General features: G+C 39.8%; 1 protein-coding gene across 1 annotated transcript in view; it reads left to right on the top strand.

Moving 5' to 3' along the window:
- The first annotated feature begins 1,482 nt into the window (after positions 1-1,482).
- Positions 1,483-26,862, top strand: part of ripor1 (RHO family interacting cell polarization regulator 1) — a 32,499-nt gene continuing 7,119 nt past the window's right edge. Inside the window, exons 1-22 of the mRNA XM_065956705.1 lie at positions 1,483-1,859; positions 12,122-12,245; positions 13,297-13,449; positions 14,886-14,964; positions 15,547-15,570; positions 15,701-15,754; positions 16,849-16,998; positions 17,972-18,035; positions 18,308-18,351; positions 18,671-18,796; positions 18,989-19,137; positions 19,705-19,837; positions 20,954-21,079; positions 21,566-21,732; positions 21,834-22,515; positions 23,528-23,664; positions 24,248-24,368; positions 24,743-24,878; positions 25,858-26,019; positions 26,108-26,266; positions 26,360-26,556; positions 26,774-26,857. Coding sequence (XP_065812777.1) covers positions 1,841-1,859; positions 12,122-12,245; positions 13,297-13,449; positions 14,886-14,964; positions 15,547-15,570; positions 15,701-15,754; positions 16,849-16,998; positions 17,972-18,035; positions 18,308-18,351; positions 18,671-18,796; positions 18,989-19,137; positions 19,705-19,837; positions 20,954-21,079; positions 21,566-21,732; positions 21,834-22,515; positions 23,528-23,664; positions 24,248-24,368; positions 24,743-24,878; positions 25,858-26,019; positions 26,108-26,266; positions 26,360-26,556; positions 26,774-26,857 — 3,090 coding nt within the window. The 5' untranslated portion in view covers positions 1,483-1,840. The remainder of the gene's footprint in view (positions 1,860-12,121; positions 12,246-13,296; positions 13,450-14,885; positions 14,965-15,546; positions 15,571-15,700; positions 15,755-16,848; positions 16,999-17,971; positions 18,036-18,307; positions 18,352-18,670; positions 18,797-18,988; positions 19,138-19,704; positions 19,838-20,953; positions 21,080-21,565; positions 21,733-21,833; positions 22,516-23,527; positions 23,665-24,247; positions 24,369-24,742; positions 24,879-25,857; positions 26,020-26,107; positions 26,267-26,359; positions 26,557-26,773; positions 26,858-26,862) is intronic.

Genomic DNA, 26,862 nt, shown 5'->3' with positions numbered 1-26,862 from the left:
TAATGGATGTTTTCTGTGACTCTGAACTTTGATCTAATACTCTGGAGTGTACTATTTCAAGCCAAATTGCAGAATCTAAGCTGTAAATGATGAATCAGCTGGACATCAGATGATGTTTACAAAGTATCACTAGTGTCAAAGCAGTCATCTTTTCTATTCTCCTGACTGGTGTCAAAAATAGGCGTGTGTGTACTTGGTGGGAGAACATGTTATTTGTGTATGTCAGCTGCTTCTATTGTATGCGTGCAGGTTAAATAGCAGCTGCTCTCCTGTTCTTTACAGATAAACACTATCTCTCCTGTCCACAGCACGATGGATTACACCCGGTGGATGTGTGGCAGTGCTGGGCTCCTGGAGAAAATAAAGATTCAAGGCTCCTAGCGGAAAGAAAAAAAAAACCTCTATACTGTAAAGATAGGACAGGGGTACATTTAAAGCTACTGTGACATTATCCCTTAGGAACATGTTTATGCTTATTTGTAAAATTATGTTTACAAGAAAAAATAACTCCATCAAGTCATTTAATTACCTACCTGTCCAACTTTGCATTAGTCAAGCTAAAGATAGCCAGCTAGTTGTACAACAATAACAGAGAGGAGTAGCTTGGTACCATGAACAAAGACAACAGTGCTCGTCTCCTGAGCTCAGGAGGGTTTTGTTAATATTTTGTTTGGATACTTTCAACATGTAGCTTACTTTAGTTGTTCTCGTCAGTGTAAGCCTGGCAAACCAAATTATAGATGTGAAACAGGCTGTCATCACGGCTCAGCAATGAAAAGGATATATCAAATTATTGTTTCACTGTTCATTTGGTGTATTTCATTGGCTGATTCAAATTTTGCAGGCTATTATAAAATGAAAGGCTAACGCTCAGTTTACCACAAAAGTTTACAAAAGAATCTGAATTATGGGATGGCAATGTTTCGATAGGCCTAAAAGTCTTGCCTATTCCAACACAACTGATGGACAGAGGACTTCAATTATAAGTCAATAAGTCAACACAAGTCAATTACCATGGCAACAACAACAACTGCCATGTGTGTTCATCACCTTTGTTCGTCCCTTTGAAACCCATTATTTGGGGAGCCATGCTCTTGGCAACATGTTTGTCTGTTGATTTGTTATTATTATTGATGATCATTATTATTGCAGGACAATCGACAATACACGAGAGACAGTTACAATGAGTACAGGCCTGAAAAAGGGGGTACATTCATGTTTTACCTGTGTCCCAAACTCACATTTCACTTTAAGAGAACAGAATTAGGGTTACTGCATGCATGGAGGTGTGTGTGTGTGTGTGTTTTTACTTATAATGATCTATTTAAATCCTCATAACTGTTTGATGCAGCGTGTTTTCACGTTACCTTCTTCTGTGTATTTAGCCAAGTTGTGGCACTGAAATGACTCCAGGTGAAGTCTAACTTTGTGTGGTCAGAAACATGTTCAGCAGGGAGAGGGAGGAGCAGGAAAAGCAGTGTCATCAGGGAAGAAGAGGAGGGAGCTCTGCTTTAGTTTTTCCTCCTCCCTCTTACGCCTCCTCCCCCTCCTCTTCTTATCAGTAAGTGTGCGGTGGAGAGACAGAGAGGGGATCAGTGGGCGAGTGGACCAAGGATTAACAACTTTGACCGTGGATATGGGGGAAGAGGGAAAAGGAAATAGACCAGGAATGAGAGAAAAGAAGTGAAGAAGCTGCCAAATAAAAAAAGAACAAAAGAATAAAAGAGAGAAGTTAGGATTTGAAAAAGGAGTAAGAGAGCGCGCGGAGCGAGGGCTGCGTGAGCACTTGTTCCTGGATTTGGGTGGACTCTGCTAAAAAGACTTGACCAGCACAGCCATCATGTACAGTGGATATGGAGGTATGAAACATTAACTCTGTTTGTCAGGGTGAACTTACTGTTGCTGGTTCACAGGTTTGTTACTTATTATGAGCTGATGGCAGGAAAGATGAAGTCAAATACCCAAAACAAACAAAAAACCTGGAACTCACCCTGCAGCAACATCAAATTAGTGTCAAACATTATTTACTGTCACTTTACATCACTCCCAAATGAAGGAATCCTCCTCCCGGGACTTATTGATTATTACTATCAATGACTAAAATGCCTATTCTTTTAAGAGTTAATATTTAGTTTTAAAAAATCAAATAATGATCCACCTTTGTTAACACTTTGAATGTCTCATTCCATTTTGAGGTTTATTGGTGTACATAACCTCTCAGTCTGTGTTCAATAAGTTTTCTTGAGAAGAACTATTAGTTTCATCAACTGAGTTACTCAGCTCTGCCTAATTTAAGAACAGATCCGTGGTGTCACTACATGAGTAAGGATGCCACTGTGCCAGTATGCACTGCCTGAAGTAGAGACATGGTTTACCTAACTTTTTATTTTTTCTCTTATCTTGAAAGTACTCAGCCTTTTTTTTTTCTTGAGTTTCAAATTCAAATTCCATAAACGTTCTTTGATTAGACACAGTCTGTCATGTTGTTATGCTTGATATTACAGTCTGAAGTGACAACAGGCTGAATTCAAACTTTAAGTGGACAAACTGCTCTGAGGGGGAACTTGCCCTGAAGGAGGACTTTTTAGACATTCCTCAGTTTCAGGGCCGTCTGTCGATGAGATACAGAAGCAGCTCTTGTATATTCTTCATTTTGACCCAAAACATGTCAAAGGGAGCCGCGTTTTAATTAAAAAAAAAAAGGCCACAATGTAACTTTAGAATTCAGAAAAGAATTACTGAGAGTGGTCTAGACAGACAAAGAAAGGTCACTCCATTGTGAAGGCAGGTTAAAAATTATCTCTGTGTGTGTGTGTGTCAGTGTGTGTCCCCTTAATGGGATTAAAGGAAACACATATTTTGCTGAGCTTGCTGTTCAGATGGAGGAAGTGCTGAGTGTCAAAACTGCAAATAGAAATAAACTTGGAAAAGGAAGTTAGTGATGCAGACTGACGGTGTGGACTTTGTAACAAGAGCTGTTTGTTGGTGCGTCAATAAGTTAGCGCGTTAACTTCTTTTTTTTGACCAGTTTGAAACTGGTGGTTTTATGAATCAGATTTGTACCTTTCACACTTAATGACCCGAGTCATGTTTAAATAGTTTGTTAGGAAACATCTGTGTTTCCATGTAAACAGGATGTCACTGCATGAACACAAGCTCAGATACCAAAAACCACAGTTAAAAGAAACCATTTATACAAGAAAACATAATAGTTGATCTTTTTTAAATGCATATATCTAATCATTTTATTGATTTTATTGAACAGCATTCATAGAGTTTTTTGCATGTCTTCGATGATTTGTAGTTAAGAGTTATTATACCTGCTTCAGCATGTTTGTGACAATTTTAACATCTGGAAAGTCTGCATAATGAACATCAGTAAGATAACAATTCATCTTCTAATGTTCTGTTCACAGTATAAACTACATCTTACACCGAGGTTAATGACACCTGTCATATTGAGACTGCCTGCATCATGTAACTATCATGATGAAGAAAACATGATGAAAACATTTTGGATTACGTGTCAAACATGTTCAACATGTTTTATTTTTTCATGCACCTTGTAAAAAAACTGAAAATATAAATAAATTCAACCATCTCCTTTAAAAGTACTTTGAGTGGTGCGACTGGTTCTGATTGAGAGTCCTGTCAGTCCCTGCTCACTGCAGCTTTTTAAACTTGCTGTGATTTTTGATTTCCCATTTGACCTTTCGAGTTCTGCCAACATTCATCTTACTTTGATGTAAATGTTTTGACACTTCATTTTTCATTACAAGTATAATAACGTAATTTGGGCAATAATAACATCCATACAGTGTTCATACATGTCAGGGATTTTTAATTTATACTTTATGAGAAGTAAAGTCAGCTGTTGGTTTAGGAGAAAAAAAGTTTATGAATTGAAAACAGTGTAACAAGCCTTCTAAAAATGATCAGTATCATTGGTTTGTGTAGACAGGATAGACAGGACAATTTGAGTGATCTAAATCTTGTTACCTCTTAAAGCTCATCAAGAGTATTAAATAGGAGGATTTATGAATTTGTTTATTTATCTGCACTGCAATTTTAGAGCCTTATATTTGTTCAAAAGATGTGATAGTATCACAGCTGTATTAGTTATAAATTACTAACATTAAAAAAGGCGTTTAAATCGTCTTTTCTTACGAGGACAACAGATGAAGAAGAGACTGAGCAGCTTTCCTTTTCCACCGAGTGTGATCCTTATTTGCATACAAATATTTAACCATACTCTCCCTATAGCAGTTTAAGAGCAAAGACTTCATCAATCTTTTCAACCAGGACTCGTGAACCCTCATCTTTATTATACGCTGGATAGCTGATGAGTTCAAAGATGAATTATATTTCTACAGAAGTAACAGTGGATCATAGAAGAGCTTCAGTGTGATGATCAAACTTGTCGTACCTGATGGCATGTGAGCAACTTTGTGTGAATAAATAGTTAAAATAAAGTGGATTTACCGCCACGGTGAACACAGCGTCTTAGGTCAAAGTAACATATTAGTTACATGGTCATACTGTCATTGGTGCAGATTAATTATGTACATGTGTGCTGTATAACTACACAACAATAACACAAACTGCTCCGGCCCCTTCAGCATGACAATAGCATAAAGTATCCTTTTCCTGAAGCGAGCAGGCAGAGCTGTACTGTGAAACGGGAGGGTTATTCCTGTGACTAAGTTCAGCCATCATTTGCTGGAGTCTTTTCCCGGCCCCGCCCTCTCTGCAGGATGTGACTCCATCCTGAGTTTCCTTTTCCTCAAGAAGTCACATGAAGGAGGAACGGGACGAAACGGGACGGGACAGCCGGGCGTGAAACTCTGTTTTCTGTGCTTGGTGTCTGTGTTATTGTCAACATCAAGATGGAGATTTTTTGGATGAATCAAAAAGGAATACACAGGACTGACCCTTTGTGAACCTTCAGTGCATCTTTTACCAGGAAAACCCCATGAGTCAGTTGGGCCTTCACAGGAGGCTAATTCATTCAGGTCACATGTCTCAGTTCTTACTGGAAGACACAATTGTCCTTATGATAACATTGAACAACTCCTTAACCTTTCTTTTACTATGATACTCTTAATAGCACCAGTTTGCTCAACCATTATAGCCTACCACACCCCCCCCCCCCCCCCCAATAATAACTTTGTTATCTGAGATAAAATACCAGAAGTGTTTTGTGGTAAAAACAAAAACAAAAAAAAAACCTGAGGCTATAAAACATGGGATTCTCGTTTTAGTGAAAGTTTTGTTTTGTTGTTGTTTTATAAAAAAGTTTACACTGATTTCCCTTGATTATAGTTTAGACGCTAATCTTAAAATCCTTGATTATCATGAACATTTTGACTCAATATTTGTTTGATTAATTATATAGAAAAGAAAGTTTTTTGGCTGAGACCGTTGGCCTTCTCATCCACAGTTTGTTCAGCTTGCTAACTCACTCTGTTACAGTAGCTGCTCTGTTGGGCTTAGCAGATTGATTATTATTCTTGACTCGAGTGTGTTTTCCCCTGTTTCCCACTGTGTGTGTTCTCGGATCTGCCGGTCGTTCTGGGTTAAACATTCCTTACATGATGGAAGGACACACACCCAATTCTCCCAGGGGAGCATAAACACACATGCACACCCACAAAAAGTGATTATGATAGAGCATTAAGAGCAATGACCCAGTGTTGCTGAGTAGTTGGGCGTGCATGGTGTATTTACTGGTAATCGTCCTTTTGGACAATGAAGGAGGCCGACAGATTAAAAACCGATGGGCTGTGTCTTTAGCAAATACAAATAAAGAATTTGATGCTAATAGTTTTACAGCTGATATTCATATTTTCCAGCATGTTAAGTCGATAATGCATCAATGATATAAAGTCTTCTGTGGCACTTTTTGTCATATGTCAGAGTGCTGAAAAAAAGAAAAGCAGAAGGGAACATTTCTTTTGATTACAGAGGTCTTTTTTCTTTGAGCCATGCTGCATTTTACAGTCAATACTCCCATGCATTTTGTCTTGTGCTAAATCCAGTTATTTTGTGAGATTTAACTAATGTTCAGTTCAGGCACATATGTATTTGGTTTGATTAAGGCAAAGAAAGTGGTGATTGTCAAAGGAAATTAATAGTTTTTTTTAACATATGCACTCTGGAAAATGTGTAGAATAATTCAGGCATGCTGCCCTGAAAACTTCCTGGTTGTGCGTCCATTGCAGGTTGTAAACGTCTTCATTCCCTCCCATTCAACACTGAATTGTCCTGAATATTTCCAGGTGTGCTCTCACATCAGCTCACCTAACATAACGTGGAAAATATATTAGGGGGCTGGCAGGAAAAATTCCAGGTAAAGTCATAGTGAAAAATGTGGCGCTCTGCAGACACACATTCAACTCAGCCTGAAAATTTCAGGAAGTTTTCAGGAGTGAATGCATGTGTGAATAGGGCTAGCTTTTGATGGACGCATTTATCTAACCAAACCAACTTTCTATAATCATTTTCTCTCTTATAGCTCAACTGGGGGCACCAAATCATAATTTCACCTCAGGCGGTGAAATGGCTAGATCCAGCCGTGTCCTTTATGGACCACGATTGTGCAAAACAGTTTATATAAGTCTGGCTTTTATTTGATAAGACAATCTTGTGCTGACTAAGTAACATCGCCATCCGCAGGTCATCACACTAGTGGTGCAAAAACAGGGTAAAGGAAACATGGACTTAGTGGTATGCTGTGCTTGTTCGTGTGTGCGTGTATGTGTGTGTGTTTGGGCACCAGACAGAGTTTTTCCAGAATGATCTGGGAGAGACAGACCAGAGAGCATCAAACAATAGGTGTGGTGTCACACAGTGGCTCACCACAGAGGTGTATGGAGGTCTGTTTGTCACTGTGTGTGTTTGTGTGTGTGTGTGTGTGTGTGTGTGTGTGTGTGTGTGTGTGTGTGTGTGTGTGTGTGTGTGTGTGTGTGTGTGTGTGTGTGTGTGTGTGTGTGTGTGTATTTGGGTGAGTGGCTGGGTGGGTGTGTGTGTGGCACAGAGCCACAGTGATTATATGAGAACATCAATAGCCAGGGAGATGGTGTGACTGGGATCTGTTGTTGTCATTGGGCAGGACTGGACCACTGTTTGGATCAGGTAGGAAAAACTCAACACTGCTCAGTTTGACAGACAATTTCAGTTTGATGGATTTTAACTGGCTGACTTCTGGATGAGCTTGTTGGAGTTTGAACGGATCTTTGAACTTAATTTAACACTGGCTGATTAGATCACAAAACTTTATTAACAAGGTTGAGCACAAGAGGACAGTGGGGTGTGTCAGGGAAAAAATGTGCCGACTACCACTGCCCTGTCTGAACACGGACGACTCTGACAGAGACGTGGAGTCCCATCACGGTTAGTGTTTGGTTTGATTTGGATTGAGGGGTGCACTTCTGCTAATAACACACGTTTCTAGTCCAGTGCGTTTTTGAAAGCAAGAGAAATGCGGCAGATGACACAGATTATTGTACAGGAAAGTTTAAAAGTAACATTAAGTTACAGTTTAGCAGGCCTGACTCAGTTTAAAAACTGGTTTCCAGCAGGTTCCTGTAGATGATTTTTTATTTACCATTGAATGAATGTGCTGGGCTCATTTAATAGTATCTATTAAGTTCAAATAACTGGTCTTACTTTCCTTCAGTACTTTACTCACTCAAGTGTGACCACAGGATTATTTGGGTTTGGTAAACACAACCAAGGAAAATCAGTCAATAATAAGGAAACATTAGCTGAAAACCAAACACCTTCTTGATTTGGTATCATCACCTGGAGAGCTCGGTTCATTTCACTGCCTTCTCCAGTAACTGTGTCCTCATTGTCTTTAGTGTCGCTTCCAGCTTCTTGAGGCTGACCGGTGCCTGGTTTGTCGACTTGTTAGCTAGGTCACGCACAGCTCAGCTAGGATCGATGCCAGGGTATCTCAGACTGAAAAAAAGAAAAAAACTACTGATAGTCTGCAACAGATGCTCTCTGTCTGCTTTCTCTGATATCAACAGCATGCCTGGTGGCTATAGCTTTGACTCTGAGAAGAAGCTGAGAAGTTTGTGTTGTATGTTGAGTCAACAAAAACTTCATTAATGATAATGAGGAGACCTAAGAGGGTGAAGTGTAAAGAGTCATACAACTGTTAGGCTTGGGTGGCAGTTGCTCAGTCTGTATGGATTTGGCTTGAGAATTGGCGGGTACCCAGTCCAATTCCTGGTACTGACCATGTATGAAAATTAAGACTTTTTCCTGGAGAGGTGCCAGTTCTCTTCCTTGATGCTGCCATGGTGCTCTTGAGCAAGGCACTAAATCGCCAACTGCTCGGGTTGCTTGTCCGTGTTAAGCCCCCTAAACTCTTATAGCCTATGTTTGTGTGTGTGGCATGTGTCCATAACAGAGAGGAAACATGTAATCACCTCTTTATTAAGAGGTGATTAATGAAGTGTAACATTAATCTGATTGTTTATCTCATTTTCTTTTGAAAGTCTTAAATGGCTGGGCTATAAATCAAAGGTATTATTCAGTCATATGATTTTAAAAACTTATGACTGCATTACTGACCAAAAAAATCAAATTTTTAAAACATTTTTTTACATAAGCAAGCGACCCATCTTTTTCTGCTTTCAATTTTTTTATTAGCTTTAAGTGTTTAGGATATTGTGGTATTTATTTATTTACATTGGATCCACATTCATCCTGGGCTCCATAAAAAAGAAAACAAGACAAAAAGTACAAGATCAATCAAATGTACAACATCAGTAAAGAAAAAAACAATCACAAACAAACCATGAACTAATACAGCTCATAGTGTCATGAGCACGAGATGGTTAAATTATTACCTTATTACTTATAACTTGACATAATCAAACATCATTTAAATACAAGATGATATATGTTTACCAAACTGATAAGGGATTAGAATATAACATGTTGCATTGGGGAAGATAAGATAAGAGAATCATTTATTTCTCCCACAACAGAGGCATTTACAGTGAATGTGCAGTAAAGCAGTGTAAATACAAAAATTACAAATCCAAAATAATGGCCAGTAAATCAGGCTCACTGTTGTGCTGTGGGGCCATCATTTGGTGCTTGACTCCATTAATAGCAAAGTTTCCCTTCATCGGTCTGTGTTTACTGATAAAATAACTCATTGATTTAAGATAAAACTGTTTTGTATGGACTTTTATCTGAGCAGAAACAATTGACTGTTGTCATGTTTCGACTTCAAAGTCATCACTTGTTACCTGGAAGTTCCTCATGGAGACGGAGAACTGTTATGACAACACAACAAGACGATTTATCGGGAAGTGAAAGAGGAAAGTGTCTGAATGAGATGGACCCATTGATCGTCAACTTTTCCACTTGCTCTCCATGTCCACTCTGCTCCTCTGGCAGGCTACGTTTATTTGTTGTCTTCCTTTATCTCTCACTGCCTGTTAGCTCCTCTGTAATCTATGAGAAGACTTTAACTAGGTTAAGCCAACAAGAGCTTGACCACACAGTCCAACAGCAACACACAGACACACACACACACACACACACACACACACACACACACACACACACACACACACACACAGACATTCCTAATGATTTTCAAGGGTTGAACTTAACCGTCTCTATTTTTAAAACTTAGCCATTTTAAAATAATTACTTTCTTCATGGTGTCCTTGTTTAAATGTGTTTAAAGTCAAAAGGAAGGTTTGATTGTTGTAATTTGATTTCACAAAAAAATACTTCTGCTTAAAGTACTTTTTCCATCCATTGTGCCCGAGCTGAACTCGGGTAGAGTTGACCTTTTCTCTTCAGCCCGATGACTGCAGACTTCAGGACTATCTGCCTTTGTTAAATTTCCTGTCAGGAGAGGCAGTTGCTTCTGACTTCCTGTAGGATTGTGACATTTCCTGTGCTGTCGGGGGGGAGGGAGAGGAGAGGGCGGGTTGGCAGTCATCTCACAAAGGTCTTTCAGCTGTTTGAAGAAACAGGATACAGGACAGTGGATATTTCAGAGTAGGAAAACACACTGCCTCAGCTGACAGAAATTAACCGCTGACATAAGCCACAACAACAAATCACAGCTTCAGGCCACAGACTTCACATGTTTGTCAGAAGTCAGAGAGACCAAATGGACTTTCATCAGAGCTGAATAAGAATCTACTCTGAAGATTAGAACCATAGATTGGGGACGTTAAGATTGGATCTTTGTACCACTCACACTACAAGATAATCTGGGCAGATAATCGGTTCCGAGCAGCCATGAGTCGGGAGAGACTCTGCGATTGTCGGGAAGGAATAATCGGAGCTCAAATCGGCCAGATTATCCTGCAGTGTGAGCCAGGCTTAAAACAGAGTTTATTCTTTTGCACACAGATGTGTAAACTGTGGTAACAAATTCACAAACAGCTTTTTATTTTTGAGTTACCTGAGCCTTCAGGTGCTCAGTAGATTTGGGTACCAAAATGACTTGGATAGGTTTTTGGAAAATACCATGTTGTGTTACATGTTGGGTCAAGATTAACAGCTGGTTTCATATGGGACATGAACACAGTCTATTTGGTGGAAGCTATTTGTTGGACCTTTGGCTTCTCCTAGCCAATAACCGCACAGTAGGTCTGACCTGTGGCGTACTTTATTCAGAAAAAGGAATGTGTGGTCATTTCCCACCATTCATCCTCTATGTTTCACAGCAGAGCTGTCTGTAGAAACTGATATCATTGACAGTATTAAAAACAAAAAGATTCTAGTACCCAGTTGACTTATACCACCTGCTACATTCATGATTTTATACAATAGAAATATAACACCCAACTGACTTCATTGCCTTTAACTTTATTTTATTAAATCCGCATGCAGCCGTTACTGGAGCTCCTTATTGAGATGTATACATATCTTGTGTTTAAATTCCTGACACGTAGTGATAGAGGATTGGCAAAGACATCATGTCACTTAATCAAACTCAATACCACATCGCTAAGCTTTCAAATGTAAAACTGAGTGGTGCGTTTAGTGGTGAGTTCGACAGCACATCAGTTATTTAAACTGGTGAATGTGAAACTCTGAAGCTACAAAAACAGGCTGTTTTCTCACACTTGATAAGCCATTTAACCTTGAGTAAACTAAAAACACACAGAGTCAGATAGGCTGTATCTGTATGTGCTGTTCAGTACTAAACAGCTGCTACAGAGTACAGAGAAGGAGCTAATCATTGGGGAGATGTTTAGTGATACATCATTGTAACACGATAAGATAAATCACAGTATCTTTCAGTGTTTCGGTTGGAAATGAGTCATAGATGAACATAGAGAACAGGACTCTTTCTGTTTTAAACAACATTTTATAGATTTTTACCCCTTCATATTGAGAAGTTAGTCAAATGATTTATGATGTAAACATACAGTATGGAGGGAAAACAAGGCTTACAATAAGTCTTATATAACAAACTGCTTAAAGTGAAACTTTGGCCTTCTGTGAAAACAAAAGGAGATACTTTAACTCTTACTGACAAAGTTAAAAATGAGAGATATTTTCACATTTCTCAGTGTAAGAATGATTGTAGGTTTATTAGTTTCGTAATTTGGTATCTCTAATCAAAGGGAATTAAAATGATTGATACGTCCCCAGTGACTCACCTTCACAAGGTAATAATGGTGGCAACATTTCAGGGCAAATCTGTCTGATCATGTTTTGTATATCCACTAAAAGAGCTAGTTTTATACCACTTAGGCATCAGGTTGTTATTGTGTCTCATAGCAGTACTTGGGAGGAGCCACAGAGGGAAATACTTTTGAGTTAAAGAGTAAGATGCTTAAGTAAGTTATATTTGCGATAAAAGTTTTCAGTTCTTCATAATTGACCCTTCCATTGTTGATTCCTACTCGGGGATATTTAGCTCAATAAAATGAACTCATCACAGGTACAGAAGCATCTTAGCCGCCTTGTTGTTAAAGGTACATTCTTAATATTAACATCGAGGCACAGAAGGTATTTTATTTCCTGGTGGTAATTCAATGCCTGTATCTTTAGGTTCGAGTTGAATGACAGAAAAACATGGCTGATGTTCTGTGTATTGATAGTATTTGTCTTGTTCTCTGAACAGGGAGTCCATCCCGAACCCTCTCCACCATGTCGCTGTCCGTTCGCCCCACCAGGCGCCTCACCTCCAGATCCATCACTAGGAGCCAGAGCTTCACTGGAGTCAACACTTACGACAAGGCCTACAGGTACACACCCACACTGCCCTGAACACACACACCAACACACACACACTCTCATATACATGCTGTGGGGAATTTCACAGGACATCCTGTCAGGTGGAGCTCCAAAGACAGACAGTCTGACTGAAAAATAAGTCATTATGGTTCATTATCACTAAGCCTTTAAAAACAACAATTGTTTCTCTTTATGACGATACATAACTGCATCCATTTATTTTCTTTGCATCTTTATAAAAAAAATTGAATTAAAACTACTTAATTGACAATAAAAATTATGAATGGAGTAGTGATCCTCTGTTGTATTATTTAACAGCCAGTTCATTCATTGTTTGTTTATTTGCCTCCCACCCCATCCTTCTCAGTCCGGCTTTCTTTGAATGTAGTTAGTCATTGTACTTGGTTTCATTGCTTATCATATATGAAATAGTTGTTGCACTTATTTTGGGATTGTTTTAAAAAAAAAAAAAAAAAAGTTCTCTCTAATTGTATTTCTTTGGCCAGTTATCCTCCTATTTTTAACCCCCCAGCTGTTTTTAAATGCAGTCCTCTTGTGCTAGTAATAACAAAACAATATGCTTATATTAAATGAACATATGTTGCTTTAGATCAAGAGGAATTCTGTTCTAAAGTGAATAAGTTGCATGGGAGACAATGTGCTGAAAGCATCTTTGTTTCGAAGAATTGTCTTAAAATATAACAGAAGAGAGCCACCAAGTCCTGGTTAGTTCAGCAGCAGACTTGTACTCATGTTTAGCTGTTGGTACAAAGGCTAAATATGTATTTTATCTGTATCCTAGTGTACCCAGTTTACTCTTCTTTCTCCTTTTTAACTCTTTTTATTTTTATCCACACAAAAGCCCTTTGTAGGAAAAGTCTTGCAAATTAGCACCTGCTATAAACACTATGAGTCTTGCATTGGATTGCTGTTTTCAGTTTGTCTATGTATATTGTATCTGTCCCTATCAGATAAACCATAAATAAATACGGACAGAGTTGAGGACAACTGGGATATATATCGATATTTAAAGAATACTTTTCTCTAAACCTGATGTTGCAGGAACCTCTCAGTGTTCAGCACTCCAGGTCTGAGCAGGAAACCCAGCAGAGCCAGCAGGATGTTCAACACGTCCAGCAAGTCCAACCCACCACCCAAAGTTCCTCAACCAGAGCGCCTAGACCAGGTCTACGAGGCGCTGAAGAAGGGCCTTCAGTGAGTACTCTCACAATACACCGTTGTACCGTAGACACAAATAGCAACTCTAATCTTTCAGCTAAGGGCTCACGTCTTTCATGCTGCACTCATGACCCCAAAGGCTTTATTGGCAAGAACAAATGCAAAAGCATAAACACAGAGCTTTTTACTTTCATTTCAGCAAATCACAAGTTCAATGATCTGGGATCCTTTCAATTTTTCCTGATCCAGTGGAGAAAACAATTTTCATTATAACAGTCCTCTTCAAGGAATTGGTTAAATATTTAAATCAGTCAGCGATGGAGAATGTGAAATGTTGATATTGGTAAATACTTTATATAACAAACATATCTGCTTTGAGAAAAGTTACACGTTTTTTTTAACTCCTTTTCTCAACACCTGAGCTCTTATCTTGGTCAGCACTACTTGATCGTAGTTGTGCGTTCATCCTCTTTCAACTGAAAATAAATCTTCCTGACTGAGAGAAAATAACAGAACATTGGTCTTGAATTGGTTGTCTGTGAGTCTGTCTGACACAAAAAGCAAAAGGAAATCAGGGAAAGTGGTGACAAGTGACGTTAATGCTTACAAAAGGCTTGAAGCACTTAAACTTATTTGGTAACAGGAAAGTTTAGTCTTATAATTCCTGTCTATGTCCAACTCTTCATATATGACATATCTACAACAGTGGTTCTCAATGGGTCCAGCCTCAAGACCCACCACCAACCCTTTAATGAGAAATTGTGACACAATTTTCCGGATATTTTTTAACCAATAATCTTTATTTGATTAGAAATAGTGCAGTTTGGACCTCAGTTCTGCCACAAAAGACAGAACAAAAAGATCAAACAAAACAAACGTTTAAAAAGTGATCCAGGCACACGTTCACGATCCACAGAAAAAAAGGCTCCACAACCCACTTTTGGGTTCCGACCTACCAGTTGACAACCACTGCTCTACAGCACTCAGGATATCTGTCATGTTCAACAAAGACAGCATTTGATTAACTTAGCTTAGGATAATGTCAAAGAATTGGAGGAAGGGCCACTGACTTATGAAATATCTTAAAGTGGGGACTCTGTGGTGAGCAGCAGTGTGGGGGCCTTCAGGGTCGTCAAGTAATGCCAAGGAATATTCTAAGATCATTTTTCTAAGACCTTGGTTTGTTAAGCCAAATATATGAGTGTGGTTAGATACTATAAAGGACATATGTTAAACTGATGTCGTTATTTGCATTTGTGCTGTTTTGTACAATGTATTTTTAGTCTGTGACATTATTGACTCTGGATTGTACTGTCTCTTGTTTTGTTTTTTCTTAATGTTTTTATATGTTTAAGGCCCATGAAGGGTTAACTATTGCAAAATAGCTTAGGCTGTCAGTGTGTGTTGTGTGTTATTCATGCTAAGACTTGTCCATACACAAATATAAATGAAATCAATACATGTTCTCTCAGGTCGTACCTCCAGGTTTATCAAACAGACCTGGACGGCCTCAGCAGACAGATGAAAGAATCCAAGAGGAACTCCAGACTGGTACGTTCTATGTTTGGTATATCCTACAAGGGCTGCACAATATAGGACAAAAAGTTTCATGCAATCATTGTGACAGATATTATGATTGTGATATCAGTCAGAATTAGTGGATATGATTGTTTTTGATCATCACACTATTTATTTCACTGGAATTATTAAAATCTTGATTTATTACATAATATTATGACTTGATGTGAAAAGATTTGTAGAAAAGGGGCATCTCTGTGGAAATAAATACCTCAATATGTTGCTGCTTGGCCAGATTGTTCTTCTTTCTAAAATGAAACCCCTATTATGGGGATCTTTTCTAAATAGTATTCATTTAATCACTTCCTTAAATAAAACTCTGTCCTCCTCAACCAAACGTTTTCAAAAAGTTCCTTTTAAAATGTTTAAATTATTAACCAATAAATGAATTGGCTGAATGAGTCTCCAGATCTGTCATCTTCTCTGGTGTATTCATCTCTGGCTGATAAATAACAAACTAAATATATTAAGCATGAGGAGTGTAGCCCACATTTTTCTGCAACTTTACTGAAATCCTAGAAATATATTACTGATTTCTGTTTTCTTCATCCTCAGGGTTTCCTGTATGAACTGGACAAGGTAAGCCACTGTTATTTCTTAAAGGGGAAGGTCAAATATAATTGGGTGACGCTATGACAGGCTGCATGCAAAATATTTCTGTTAGTTTTAACAGCAACAATTTGATGTGACTTTGTGCTCCCTCTAACAGCAAGTGAAGGTGACTGAGCGGTACATTCGACGCCTGGAGTTTCATCTCAGCAAGGTAAGACGACCAGCAACGCTGTCTAACAAAGTCTCTCACATCCCTGAGGGTGATTTAAAACCAAATCTGTTGGAAATGTTGCAGAGGTGTGGACCCTTTTACAATATTTCTTACTTTCATTAACAATTAGTAAAGGACTACTTGCTTACTTTAAAAGCTTGCCTTTTTGAGCTTCCATACAAAACTGCATGACTGCTGTACTGCACACACCTACCTTATGAACTCCCTTTACATTTTAACCTTAACTCAAGAACTAAATACCTGCCCTGCTCCTTTTTTCACTAGTTTCTAAGACACAGAGAAGCAATTCTGTTGACACAACCTCAAAGATGATCGATGTTGAAACTGGTTACAGCTCAACTGGTTTTATGTAGATTTCTGGTTGAAATGGGCACCGCACACAAATGTTCTGTTTCTTGTCTCTTTTTTAATTTACATGTTTCATCAAGAATACAGCACTACTTAACCAAAGGGAAGAAGGCACCTCAGTAGAAAGACCAATGACTGTCATTAGTAGTTTATAGAGATAGCTGAGGTGGAGCAGGAATCACATACTATATTATAAACACATATTAACATTGTTTTCCTTCCTGTACCTTTAACCAAAAGGTTAATTCAACACAATAACAATGATAACCAGCATTGGGTTCATTAGAAGCATAAGCAGTTATATTATAGGCCAGATCAAACAGTGAGGATGTATTTCTAACATTGAACTTCATACAGTTATAAATTTGCTGACACTGCAGGGCTCCAATATTCCAGAAATGTATTTCACCAGGGTGAGGTTTCTGGAGGATTGGAGCTCTGCGGGGTGTGAGCCCTCTTTCTCTTTCAAGTGATTTTTTTTGCCCATCTCTATTTGTTTTTTATGTGCGTGTTTTATCGATTGTTGTGTTTTAGAACATGGCATATCCCGAGCAGCCAGCTCTAGCAGTGGTGTGATATTCAAACATTATTCAGACTTGGCTTCCGGAGTCGCTGATTGACTGGCTTCCTGTCCAGTTCCTGCCTCGTACTAACTTACATTTTCTGCGTTCCTCTTGCTATGAGGATGTTTTCACTGAGAACCTTTTTCCTCCTGTTTCTCCCAGATTGAGGAGCTATATGAAGCATACTGCCTGCAGAGGAGACTCAGGGATGGAGCCAACAAGATGGTGAAGGCGTTCACGGCCTCTCCGGTCAGCAAGGAGGCCAAGGAGAGTTTAACAGAAGCCAACAAAGGATACAAAGAGTACACAGAGGTAAAAAGTAGGAGACAGGGGAGAGGTGGGCTGGAGTGAGAAATGGATTTAGATTGAGTAGAGAAAAATGGTAAACATATTGTGATCCTTGTTGGAGAACAGAGCCAATGCATGACCAGGTACAGATACATTAACCATAAAAGCCCTAGGATAGCTCCATTGTACCTGCGCCTCGTTGATATCTGTGCTTATCCTGATGTATTTTCTAGATGTATGACCAAATGCTTCTTATCCTTAAAATCTGAATAACCTGAGCCAAATGTTAATGCACGATAATAAACCCTAATAGTTGATTTAAGCATTTAAATATTTTCATAATTAAAACAAAAAACACCAGATATGATTCATATTCTGTGCATTTTTTGGCATTTTTGTGCCTTTATTGGAGAGATAGGACAGTGGATAGAGTCAGAAATCAGGGAGAGAGAGAGAGTAGGGAATGACATGAGGGAAAGGAGCCACAGGTGGGATGTGAACCTTGGTCGTCCGCTTGGAGGACTACAGCCTCCATACATGTGGCAATAACCACTGCGCCCCAGTACTCAGTGCATTTTAAGGTTTTGAGATATGCTCACTTTGATTTGGGGTTTTATTTGGATATGTTCCTCTACAGTAGAAATACATCTACTTGGTGTTTTTAGCTTGCAGTGATTTCTTTTCTTGGAGTACATTCAAGATGCAAACAACAATCCCTCGTGGCCTGATAGTGTTCTTCCCCGGCCACCTGCATGTCTTCACCACATCGTACATTTGGTGGATCTCATTGTACAGATTACAATTCTTTTAAAGACTGAAGTCTGAGCTCAGCAGCTTTCTCAAACTCTTGTAGGAGTAATTTATTGTATTTTGTTTTGATCTGTTTTCATATGGATGCAGACAATCAGGATATAACAATTCATAACTAGCGGGATAATGTGTAAACAACAGCTCTGTAGTTCAGACCTGTTTGTTAAACTGTCCCCTCTCTCTGTAGAACATGTGTGTGTTGGAGAATGAGTTGGAGAACCAGCTGGGGGAGTTTCATATTAAGATGAAAGGTAAGAAATGTCCCTTTACAGATGTGATTTAAATTTCTTCTTTTCTTACATTTGTTTTTGCCTTCTTTAAGCATGCAACACAAAAACACAGTTGTTTTAAATTCTTTCCATGCCATAATTGAATCGTATGATTTGGTTATTATTACTTCTGGGGTGAGGGTAAGAATAATCCAGACACTTGCAGAATACGAAATAACCTAGAAAGTTTCCGGCAGTCCTGGTGGGGGTTTCCTGACGCTGATCAACTGCATCTGTCTCAATCTGTCTTTCAGGTCTGGCTGGATTTGCAAGACTGTGTGCTGGTGACCAGTATGAGGTTAGTCAGTAAAAGGAAGTCTGTTTGTTTGTATGATTGATCCGGGGTGAACGACCTCTGTTCATTGTGAGTGAAGCTGTATAATGAACCCAAAAAAAACCATGTAAACATGAAAAAGAATTCATGCAAAGAAAGAAGAGAAAAACACGAGACGACTGCCGAACACAAAGTATACACACATATAACTCTGCTGACCATCAGAACTGAGGCTGATGCTATGTATGTGTGTGTGTGTGTCTGTGTCTGTGTCTGTGTCTGTGTCTGTGTCTGTGTCTGTGTCTGTGTGTGTGTGTGTGTGTGTGTGTGTGTGTGTCTTTAGATCTTTATGAGGTACGGTCGGCAGCGGTGGAAGCTCCGGGGCAGAATAGAAATCAATGGCAAGCAGGTGTGGGACAGTGAAGAGATGGTGTTCATGCCTCTCATCAGCGAGTTCCTCTGTGTGAAGGTCAGTCCTCCTCATGTACACCACACACACACACACACACACACACACACACACACACACACACACACACACACACACACACACACACACACACACATCTACCACTACATGGTTCAGTTTGGATATTAATATTATTACAAATACTGATGTCGTTTAATAGTGTGATTAAACTACATTTATGTGGTCTCCTAGGTGACAGAGCTGAAGAGCTTAGCCAATCACGTGGTAGTAGGAAATGTTTCCTGTGAGACGAAGGACCTTTTTGCTGCGCTGCCGCAGACTGTTGCTGTGGATATAAACGACCTTGGGACTATCAAGCTGAGCCTGGAAGTCTGCTGGAAGTACGTTGTGTCAATTATGCTGTCAACAGAGTTGCGATGTAAAGTTCAACATGGCTACTGGTTTAAAGAGTATCCTTAACTGACCCACGCCTTACAAAAAACAAAATATAGTTAGTTTCTTATAGTTTTTGCATTGTTATAGTTTTTTTTTCTTTAAGCAAAGATTAGAAGTTAGAAACAAGCAGTGTTCAAAGGTTTTATTCAAGTCCAAAATCACCTGCAGAAGTTTACACCTCTAAACAGCTCAGCGGAGTTGAATAACACAAGATCACTTTTGTGCCCCTTGGATCCTTTTTTTTCCTCTTTTCAAGAGGACACAACTTTCTTCATTCAGTTTAAGGCTGCCGCACAGACAAAATATGAAGGAGTTCACAACACTGTATCTACAAAGATCTGTCACCCGGCTTTAAAACCCTCACTGTATTCAAGATGGTCATGATCTGTATGAGTAATGTTCTGTTTGTTGATTTCACCTCTAAAATTTGATTTAAGAACATTGAATTAAATATTGCATCGAATTATAATTTTGTCCCGCTCTTCCTCAATTCCTCTTTTTCCTCTATTCAGTCCATTTGATAAAGACGACCAGGGCTCAGTGGCGAGCAGCGTCAACAAAGCTCCAAGCGTCAATAAGAGATTCTCAACCATCTTCAACCAGAGTCCGCCTGACACGCCGTCCTTACGAGAACAAGCCTTCTATGTAAGTGCTGCCTCCTTCTGGCTGCTTCTTATTTCCTCCTATTTCTTCCAGATTATTTGTTTTTCAAACGACTGATACTGGAACACTTTGGGCTTAAGTCGTTGGTGCAAATATTTCGCTTTTATATTTACTATCCTTATCTAAATGTAGGTGAATAGATAAGGGAAATACATGATATTATATAAAGTTATACTCTTATCATACAACTAAATGAGAACATTTCAGACCACAAAGTAATGACCACTTTGGATATACATAAAAGTGCATGCAATTTGTGCACATTTAAAAAAGAATATCAGTTTGAAAAGAGGAGAAGCATACATTTTTACACACATTTACTATGTTTTTTCCACATCATGATTGAGGCTCTTGAACACACTAAAGTAGGAAGACACTTTCTAACTGTGGAAACAGGGACATTAAGGAGGAATAACAGCAGACATGGTTGAGATTTCATATGGTTTGTATACAGGAAACATTAGAGTTAGACAGAAAACCACAGCTTCCCAACTCCCCAGTAACTTTTTGTTTCACCTGCTGCCACTCTGACGTGCAGTCTCTGCCTCGGAGTCTGACCAGGCGGCAACACTGGCCACTTCTGGACATCTTCAGAGACACACTTAGCCAGAGCTGTTCCTGTAGTGACAACTCACCAGCAAGGCAGCCTACTGCAGTAAGTCAATATGCAGAAAAACGTCCCAGAGCCCACTGGATAGTGTACTAGTGACAGTAGTGATAGTGTAGCTCTTAGAAATCTAGAGCAGGCTCCTTTTTTGTGTCTTGCTTCATGAAGCCGTGAAGGTTGTATGCAGGGTTTCTTAACAGCTCTTCACGTATTGTTCGTCTCTTCCTGTTTGAGAGCAGGAACCATAAATCAGCTACTGTAGTGTTTGGTCAACCACAAAAACTGCACACATATGAGTCTACACTGACCTTACACTAAGACCCTGCACTGGCGTTCTGGTCCGGTTGCAGCAATGCTTTAAGTGGAAGATTCTTTTCTGATAACTGCACTTTCACATAAGTGACTCTATTTAACCAAACGTCTCTTTCTGTTCATATCTTCTTCATCTCTCTTGAGTCCAGCCTCTTTAAAACACTGCCGCTCTCTTTTAGAACATGCTCCGCCGTCATGAAGAGTTGGAGAACGGAACAGCCTGGTCAAATTCATCGGAGTCCTCTGATGACTCCTCCAGTCCTCAGCTAACTGTAGGCGGGCTACGCGACAACACACATCACAAGGTAACACACAAAACACACAATACCTTATCTATGGTCTGTGTATTTGTGCTCTTTTGATGGTGATGTAATTACGTTCTCTGGCTATCTATCAGTATCTTTGCTTGCTAAGCTGGTTCTCTCGGTGTAAACATGCTCATTGGTACGTCTCTGCATGCTGCTTAATCATGGTTCTCAATGCAGGTATTCATATTTACAAATATAAATAAGCTGTGCCTCTGTATTTTTTTTCTGTGTTTATAGAACTGGTCATTCATTATGTAAAAGAGAAACTGAATATGGTTCAATCACCCTGGTGTTGTTTTTACTTATAGGAGGCACACAAGTAAAATAGTAAACGGACTTGAGCTCTTTTCTGGTCTTACTCAAAGCACGTTTACACTTGGTGCCTCCGTACATGGGGCGTGACCTAACTGCTCTGCCACTACTGATGCCTTTTTATCAGTACACCTTAAATATTTCACTGTGTCTGTGTCTGTCATTCTCTAGGGGGTAGTGGTGACACCAGAAGTCCAGCCAGCTGTAACTGGAAGTTCTTACCCACAGCCTGAAATCTCGTTCTGCCTTCGAGACTCCTCCACCTCAACTCCAATCTCCACCAACAGAGTTAGTGCAGCCGCCGAGATCTCCAACAAACACCGCACAGACAGCGACAGGTAGAGTTTTTTCAGGGGTTAACAGTTTTCTAAATTCGTATGGACTGATTTTTCACTGTGTTGGCACATATATTAACTTCGATGTATAAAATGATTTACAGGCGAGAAGAGAAGGTGACAGTCACTGTGAGGACAAAACCTACCAGTGAGGAGGGCGAGGCAGGACGACAGTCTCCCATAGAAACAGAGGATGGAGTAGCCACAATAAGCCTCACCTCTCGTAACTACTCGCGCTCTCTGAGCCACATTAGTGAGAGCAGTGCTGATGGTATTGTGTTGACTGACAGGTCAGCAGGGGAATCAGGGGAGGCGATGTCTTTGGCCTCTGTGCTCTCTGTCAATGACATTGAGATGGAGATGAACAGCAGAACTTCAGAGAAGCCCAGCTCTTCTGAAACATCACCGCAGAGACTTATTGCTGTCCATGAAGACAAGTCAGCTGACAATGTAGCAGATCAACATCTGGAAGATGCATCCAGCTCTCTCCTAACTCCCTCCTCTTCCAGCTCAGGAGGAGAGGACTCTACCACTCACTCGCAAACAGACACAGACTCACACACAAAGTGCAACACACTGCCGGAGAGCACAGATGTAACATATGTTGCCCAGCGGGTGGCGGTGGAGGAGGAGATTTCAGGTGCAGGAGAGAGTGAAAGTCCTGTGGACAGCGGGCTGGAGGAGGCTCTGGCAGCTGTAGTTTCCTCTCTGGATGATTACAGAGGACAGTTCCCCGAGTTACAAATACTGGAACAAGAGCTGAAGCTCCTGCAGGTTACACTGAAGGTAAGGCTGGAGTATGTATGAGAAAAGGGTCACTATTTTTCTCAAAGGTAGCAGAAGCCAAAAAGTATTTAAATTCAGTGGCATGAAACAGGCTGTGATGGCTGTAAAGTAATCCTTCAGTCAGGTGCACTCGATCAAAGTACTTCAACTATACATGTGTGTTTCTGCCACTGACAGGCTCAAATTGTTTTTTGAAGTGTCTGAAAACATTAAAGAAAGGATCCATGTGGATTTGAAAGGGTTATATGCTTTTCTCTAAAACGTTGCTGTTTTTAAGGGTGCAGACTCTGTTGACCTTGTGAAGCACAGAGGTTCTTGTCTATTGCTGCCTCAACTGGTTAGTTTGTTGGTATTGTTTTTATGCAGTAAATCTCTTCGTGTAACTATGTGTTACATGGACTGCACACAGAAAATTCACCTTTGGTCTTTCATGTAAAGTCATATACCGACGATTTGCCACAAAATGACACCCATGTGTTTCTTAGTTCATTATGATCAGTTGGCAGCTAATTTTTCAAAATTAGCAAACACCACAACCGTCCCATGTTATGGATATTTATAGAATATATATGAATGGATCATTTTTCTTGTGACGGCTCGAATGATGAAGAAAAGAAGCTGTGGAGGGTTGAGACAGTTTCACTGAGAATCAACTGATCAGTGGGTCAGTAGGTACTGTAGGTAGGAGTGATGATTGTGTAAATTTGTAGACAATGGTACTTAATATTTTGCAGTCATGTACCAAAACATGTGCAGTTAGCCTGAATGAATGAGAAATTCTAATCTGTTGAATCAAACGAACTGTTCAGAGATTTAAACTGAAAAAAGTAACCCTCCCATGCTAGAAATGAGATGAAACGAAGGTTTACTCCTACTAATTTCTTTCAATGCACAAATACAGTGTCTATTTCCACTTTGTAAATACTGTCTATGCTGTTCAAAGACATGCATACATCAGTGTTTGTGTACTGTTTGACTTTTGCTTTCTGTGCGTGTGCTTGTGTATGTGTAGGGTGGTAAGCACAGCCGTTCCCCCAGCGTGGTCAGCCTCACGGTGGAAACAGCTCTGGGAAGCTTTGACTTCCTCAACACGTCTGACTGGGAGGAGGAAGAAGAGGAAAAGAGCGACAAGAGGAGTAGGAACGGGAGGTCAGTGCTCACAAGACTAAATGTTGGTGAAAACACTGAAAGCCAACTAAATCCTTTGACATATTAAGTGAAAGTTCCTCAGGGTGTTTGGTTTATCAAGCAATAAATCAGCCAAACGTCTCCCACTCACTCAGAAATGACTTTCACACAACTGTCAGAGAAAATCACATACAACAGTGAAGTTAAGGCATGTCCTAGTGATGCTTTAGATCCTGTTGTGATTGTAGTATCACGCTGCCATCTAGTGGAGTGGGGTAGTACTGATACTCTGTTTCTGTTGATTATTTGCTGCAGTGAGAACTACTGGCAGCTATTGAATGATTAAAGACTTGAAGAAAATAAAAAATGTCATCAGGGAAATACCCAGTCAATCCAAGAATTCCATCCTAGACTGCACAATTGTACTTAATCAAATCATTTTGGCATATTTTTATTGTCAGCCATCGTGTGTGTCTGTATTTGCTGTGCTGCTTATCAAAACACAAATACACTGCTCCTCAATAACTAGACTCATATGAGCTTTCAGAAGCTACTTCCAGTTAGAAAACTTCAAGGATTAATTCCTCCTTCTACATATTTCAAGGTCTCTGCAGGACAGAGGCCGGGACAGTCCCTCCTCCCCTTCCACTCCTCTCACAACAGGCTGCATGACTCTAGACTGCTCCCTGGTGGTCCATCTGAAGAACTGCTGCACACAGCTCCTGGTAGGAGACTTCTTACATTGTCCTGAAGTATTATTTTCACAGCTGTGTTCATAAATGTTCAATTGATGCATTCATTCCAATGGTACCAGTGCACTTAACATTTCATTTGACAGACAAATTGGATGTCTGTAGAGGTTAAATACAGAGACTTATGCAGTAATTGAAAAGTCAGGCTTGTTTACAAAATAAGGTAGCTTTAGCAGTTGATTTATTAGAATCATGGCGTAAAGCTATATCCTCAAGCACAGACGCTAGTTTTATTTAAAATATTATGTGAGAATACAATAAATCAAACTGAATTCAGATAATTCACCAGAATGAATCTGTTCTGTGTACATGATAAACAATATATATATATGTCATTCTGTCTGCAGCGTTTGGGTACGTTTGGTCCTCTGCGATGTGGAGAAATGTACGCCTTAGACCGACTGCTGAGAGAGGCTCGAGTCCTTGAAATCATCCGACGCGCCACCAAGGACAACCCGCGGGACCTGAGACAGCCGAATGAAGGTGAAGACATGAGTCTCTTTATCTTTGTGCACCTCCGATGTCAGACCATCAGCTCCAGATCGAGAGAAGCATCAGTCATATTTGAAGCATTACATTGTCCTTTCAAAAGCCATTTATGTGGGCCAAACAGCTGCTGACCATAGAAAGATAAAGTGAAAACGTGTTCAGAGACCTGCGTAGAGATCAATGTGTACGACGGGTCACAAACTGGGAATGAATAAAGTACACACAGCAGGTGGCTTGCTATTTAAAACAAACTGAAGTGGGTAGAAACTCAGCTTACCTAGATTTGAATTATATTAAAGTAAATTTTCATATATTTATTTATGCTCTTCAAACCTATAAAAAAAAACTGACAGAGCTCGCGACAGCTTAGCTTGTAACCCCTCCTGACATGCTGTCCATTGATGATTTAAAAAAACAAACTGATGATTGAATTAAAATGGAAACAGTTCAAAACTGTGTTCGAGCTCATGTTATGTACCGTAATGCCATCTGTAGTATCTTTGGGCTTCCATCATTATCTGAATAATTCCAACTCTCAGTTTTACCAAATTAAAATACTGTGAGAAATGCCATCATTATAGAAAAAAAAATATATTTTGAATACTGTTCATTTTTTCCTGAATTTATGTGCATGCAAAGTAAAACAGTTCTGTAAAAGTGATGATTCATTTTGTACGTTGATTTTGGTGTTTCTGACTTAGGCTAGCTTTTTCTTAGCTCTCAGTTTGTTTGTTGTTTTATTTTGATCCACATTAGTTTTTTAAAAGTAGCAGCTATTCTTTATGTACACATGACATGGCAGAACGTCCATCAACAACACAGAAACAGTTGCATCATTCGCTCAGAGAAGTTGATTTTTAAACCTTTGAGCTGAGATCGAGTTTTTAGACAAAACCAAGTTAATGTCAGCAAGCTTGATCTGAAATAAAATAATTAAACACAACTTCTCTGATCTGTTCCCTCTCCTTCGCAGTGATACCACAGCTTGACCAGTGTCTGGGCGCTGTGTTACTATGGCAACAGTGTGTGGGTCAGGGCAGCGTGTACAGGGTCTCTGCGGAGAGCTTCCTCTCTGCGTTGTCCACCCTTTACTCCAACAACCTGCCTCAGAGGGCCAGCAGCATGGCAGACACAGGTATGAAAGCATGTGTTTGTAAGAACTGTAAAGTGCATGTGAGTGTTTGTGCATCAAAATAAAACCTGTATTTTATGTGTATGCTCAGTGTTCCTGTGTACGGCTGAGCGGGTGCTGGATCAGAGGTTACCACGGCGAGAAGGCAACAGAGCAAGTGTGACGGTGACACTGTTCCAGCTGTGGAGTTACCTGGAGGCCAACAGCATCACAGACATGGAGACACACGTCAATGAGTTGGCAGAAGAAGGTAAAACACACAAAAACACACACATATACAAATGCCTGATGAATTTTCGAGAATAATGTTAGAAAATAATCGGTAACAATATCCATCCAACAGTGTGGCTGGTGCAGAGCTTGGCGTCATGTGAGCCAGATGTCATTGTGCACGCTCTGCGGCAACCTGCATCATGCAGCCTGAGGAGGGAGGGACTTCACGCTGTGGCCAAGTTACTGAAAGACCCTCGAGGAAAAGTATCAGCATCTGCCAGCTCTGTGCTGAGAAGCCTGAATACACAGCCCAGACAGAGAGAGCAGGTAGGAATACGACATGTTTTTACAACCACTGAAAGGTTCATTGATATCCTGTGAAGAATAGCACAAATACAATAGGCTTATAATATTGATTGATTGATGGTTATGCTCACACATGGCAGCAGTGTTGACCAGGTCTTCATCATGTGATGAGTCGGTTCATGTTAGCACTCAGCAGCCTCATACAAACAGTAAACTATGTGTGTATTCTCGTCCTCAGGCGCTGGTCATTTGTTTGGAGCTGCTGGAAGACGACAGTGTGCACACCAGAGTCTGTGGATGTAAAGCCTTAGCATGTCTCAAGGTACA

Source organism: Labrus bergylta, chromosome 7, assembly GCF_963930695.1.
Source record: "Labrus bergylta chromosome 7, fLabBer1.1, whole genome shotgun sequence".
Lineage (NCBI taxonomy): Eukaryota > Metazoa > Chordata > Actinopteri > Labriformes > Labridae > Labrus > Labrus bergylta.
The sequence above is the reverse complement of the archived record's forward strand: the minus strand, read 5'-3'. Positions and strand labels throughout refer to the sequence as shown.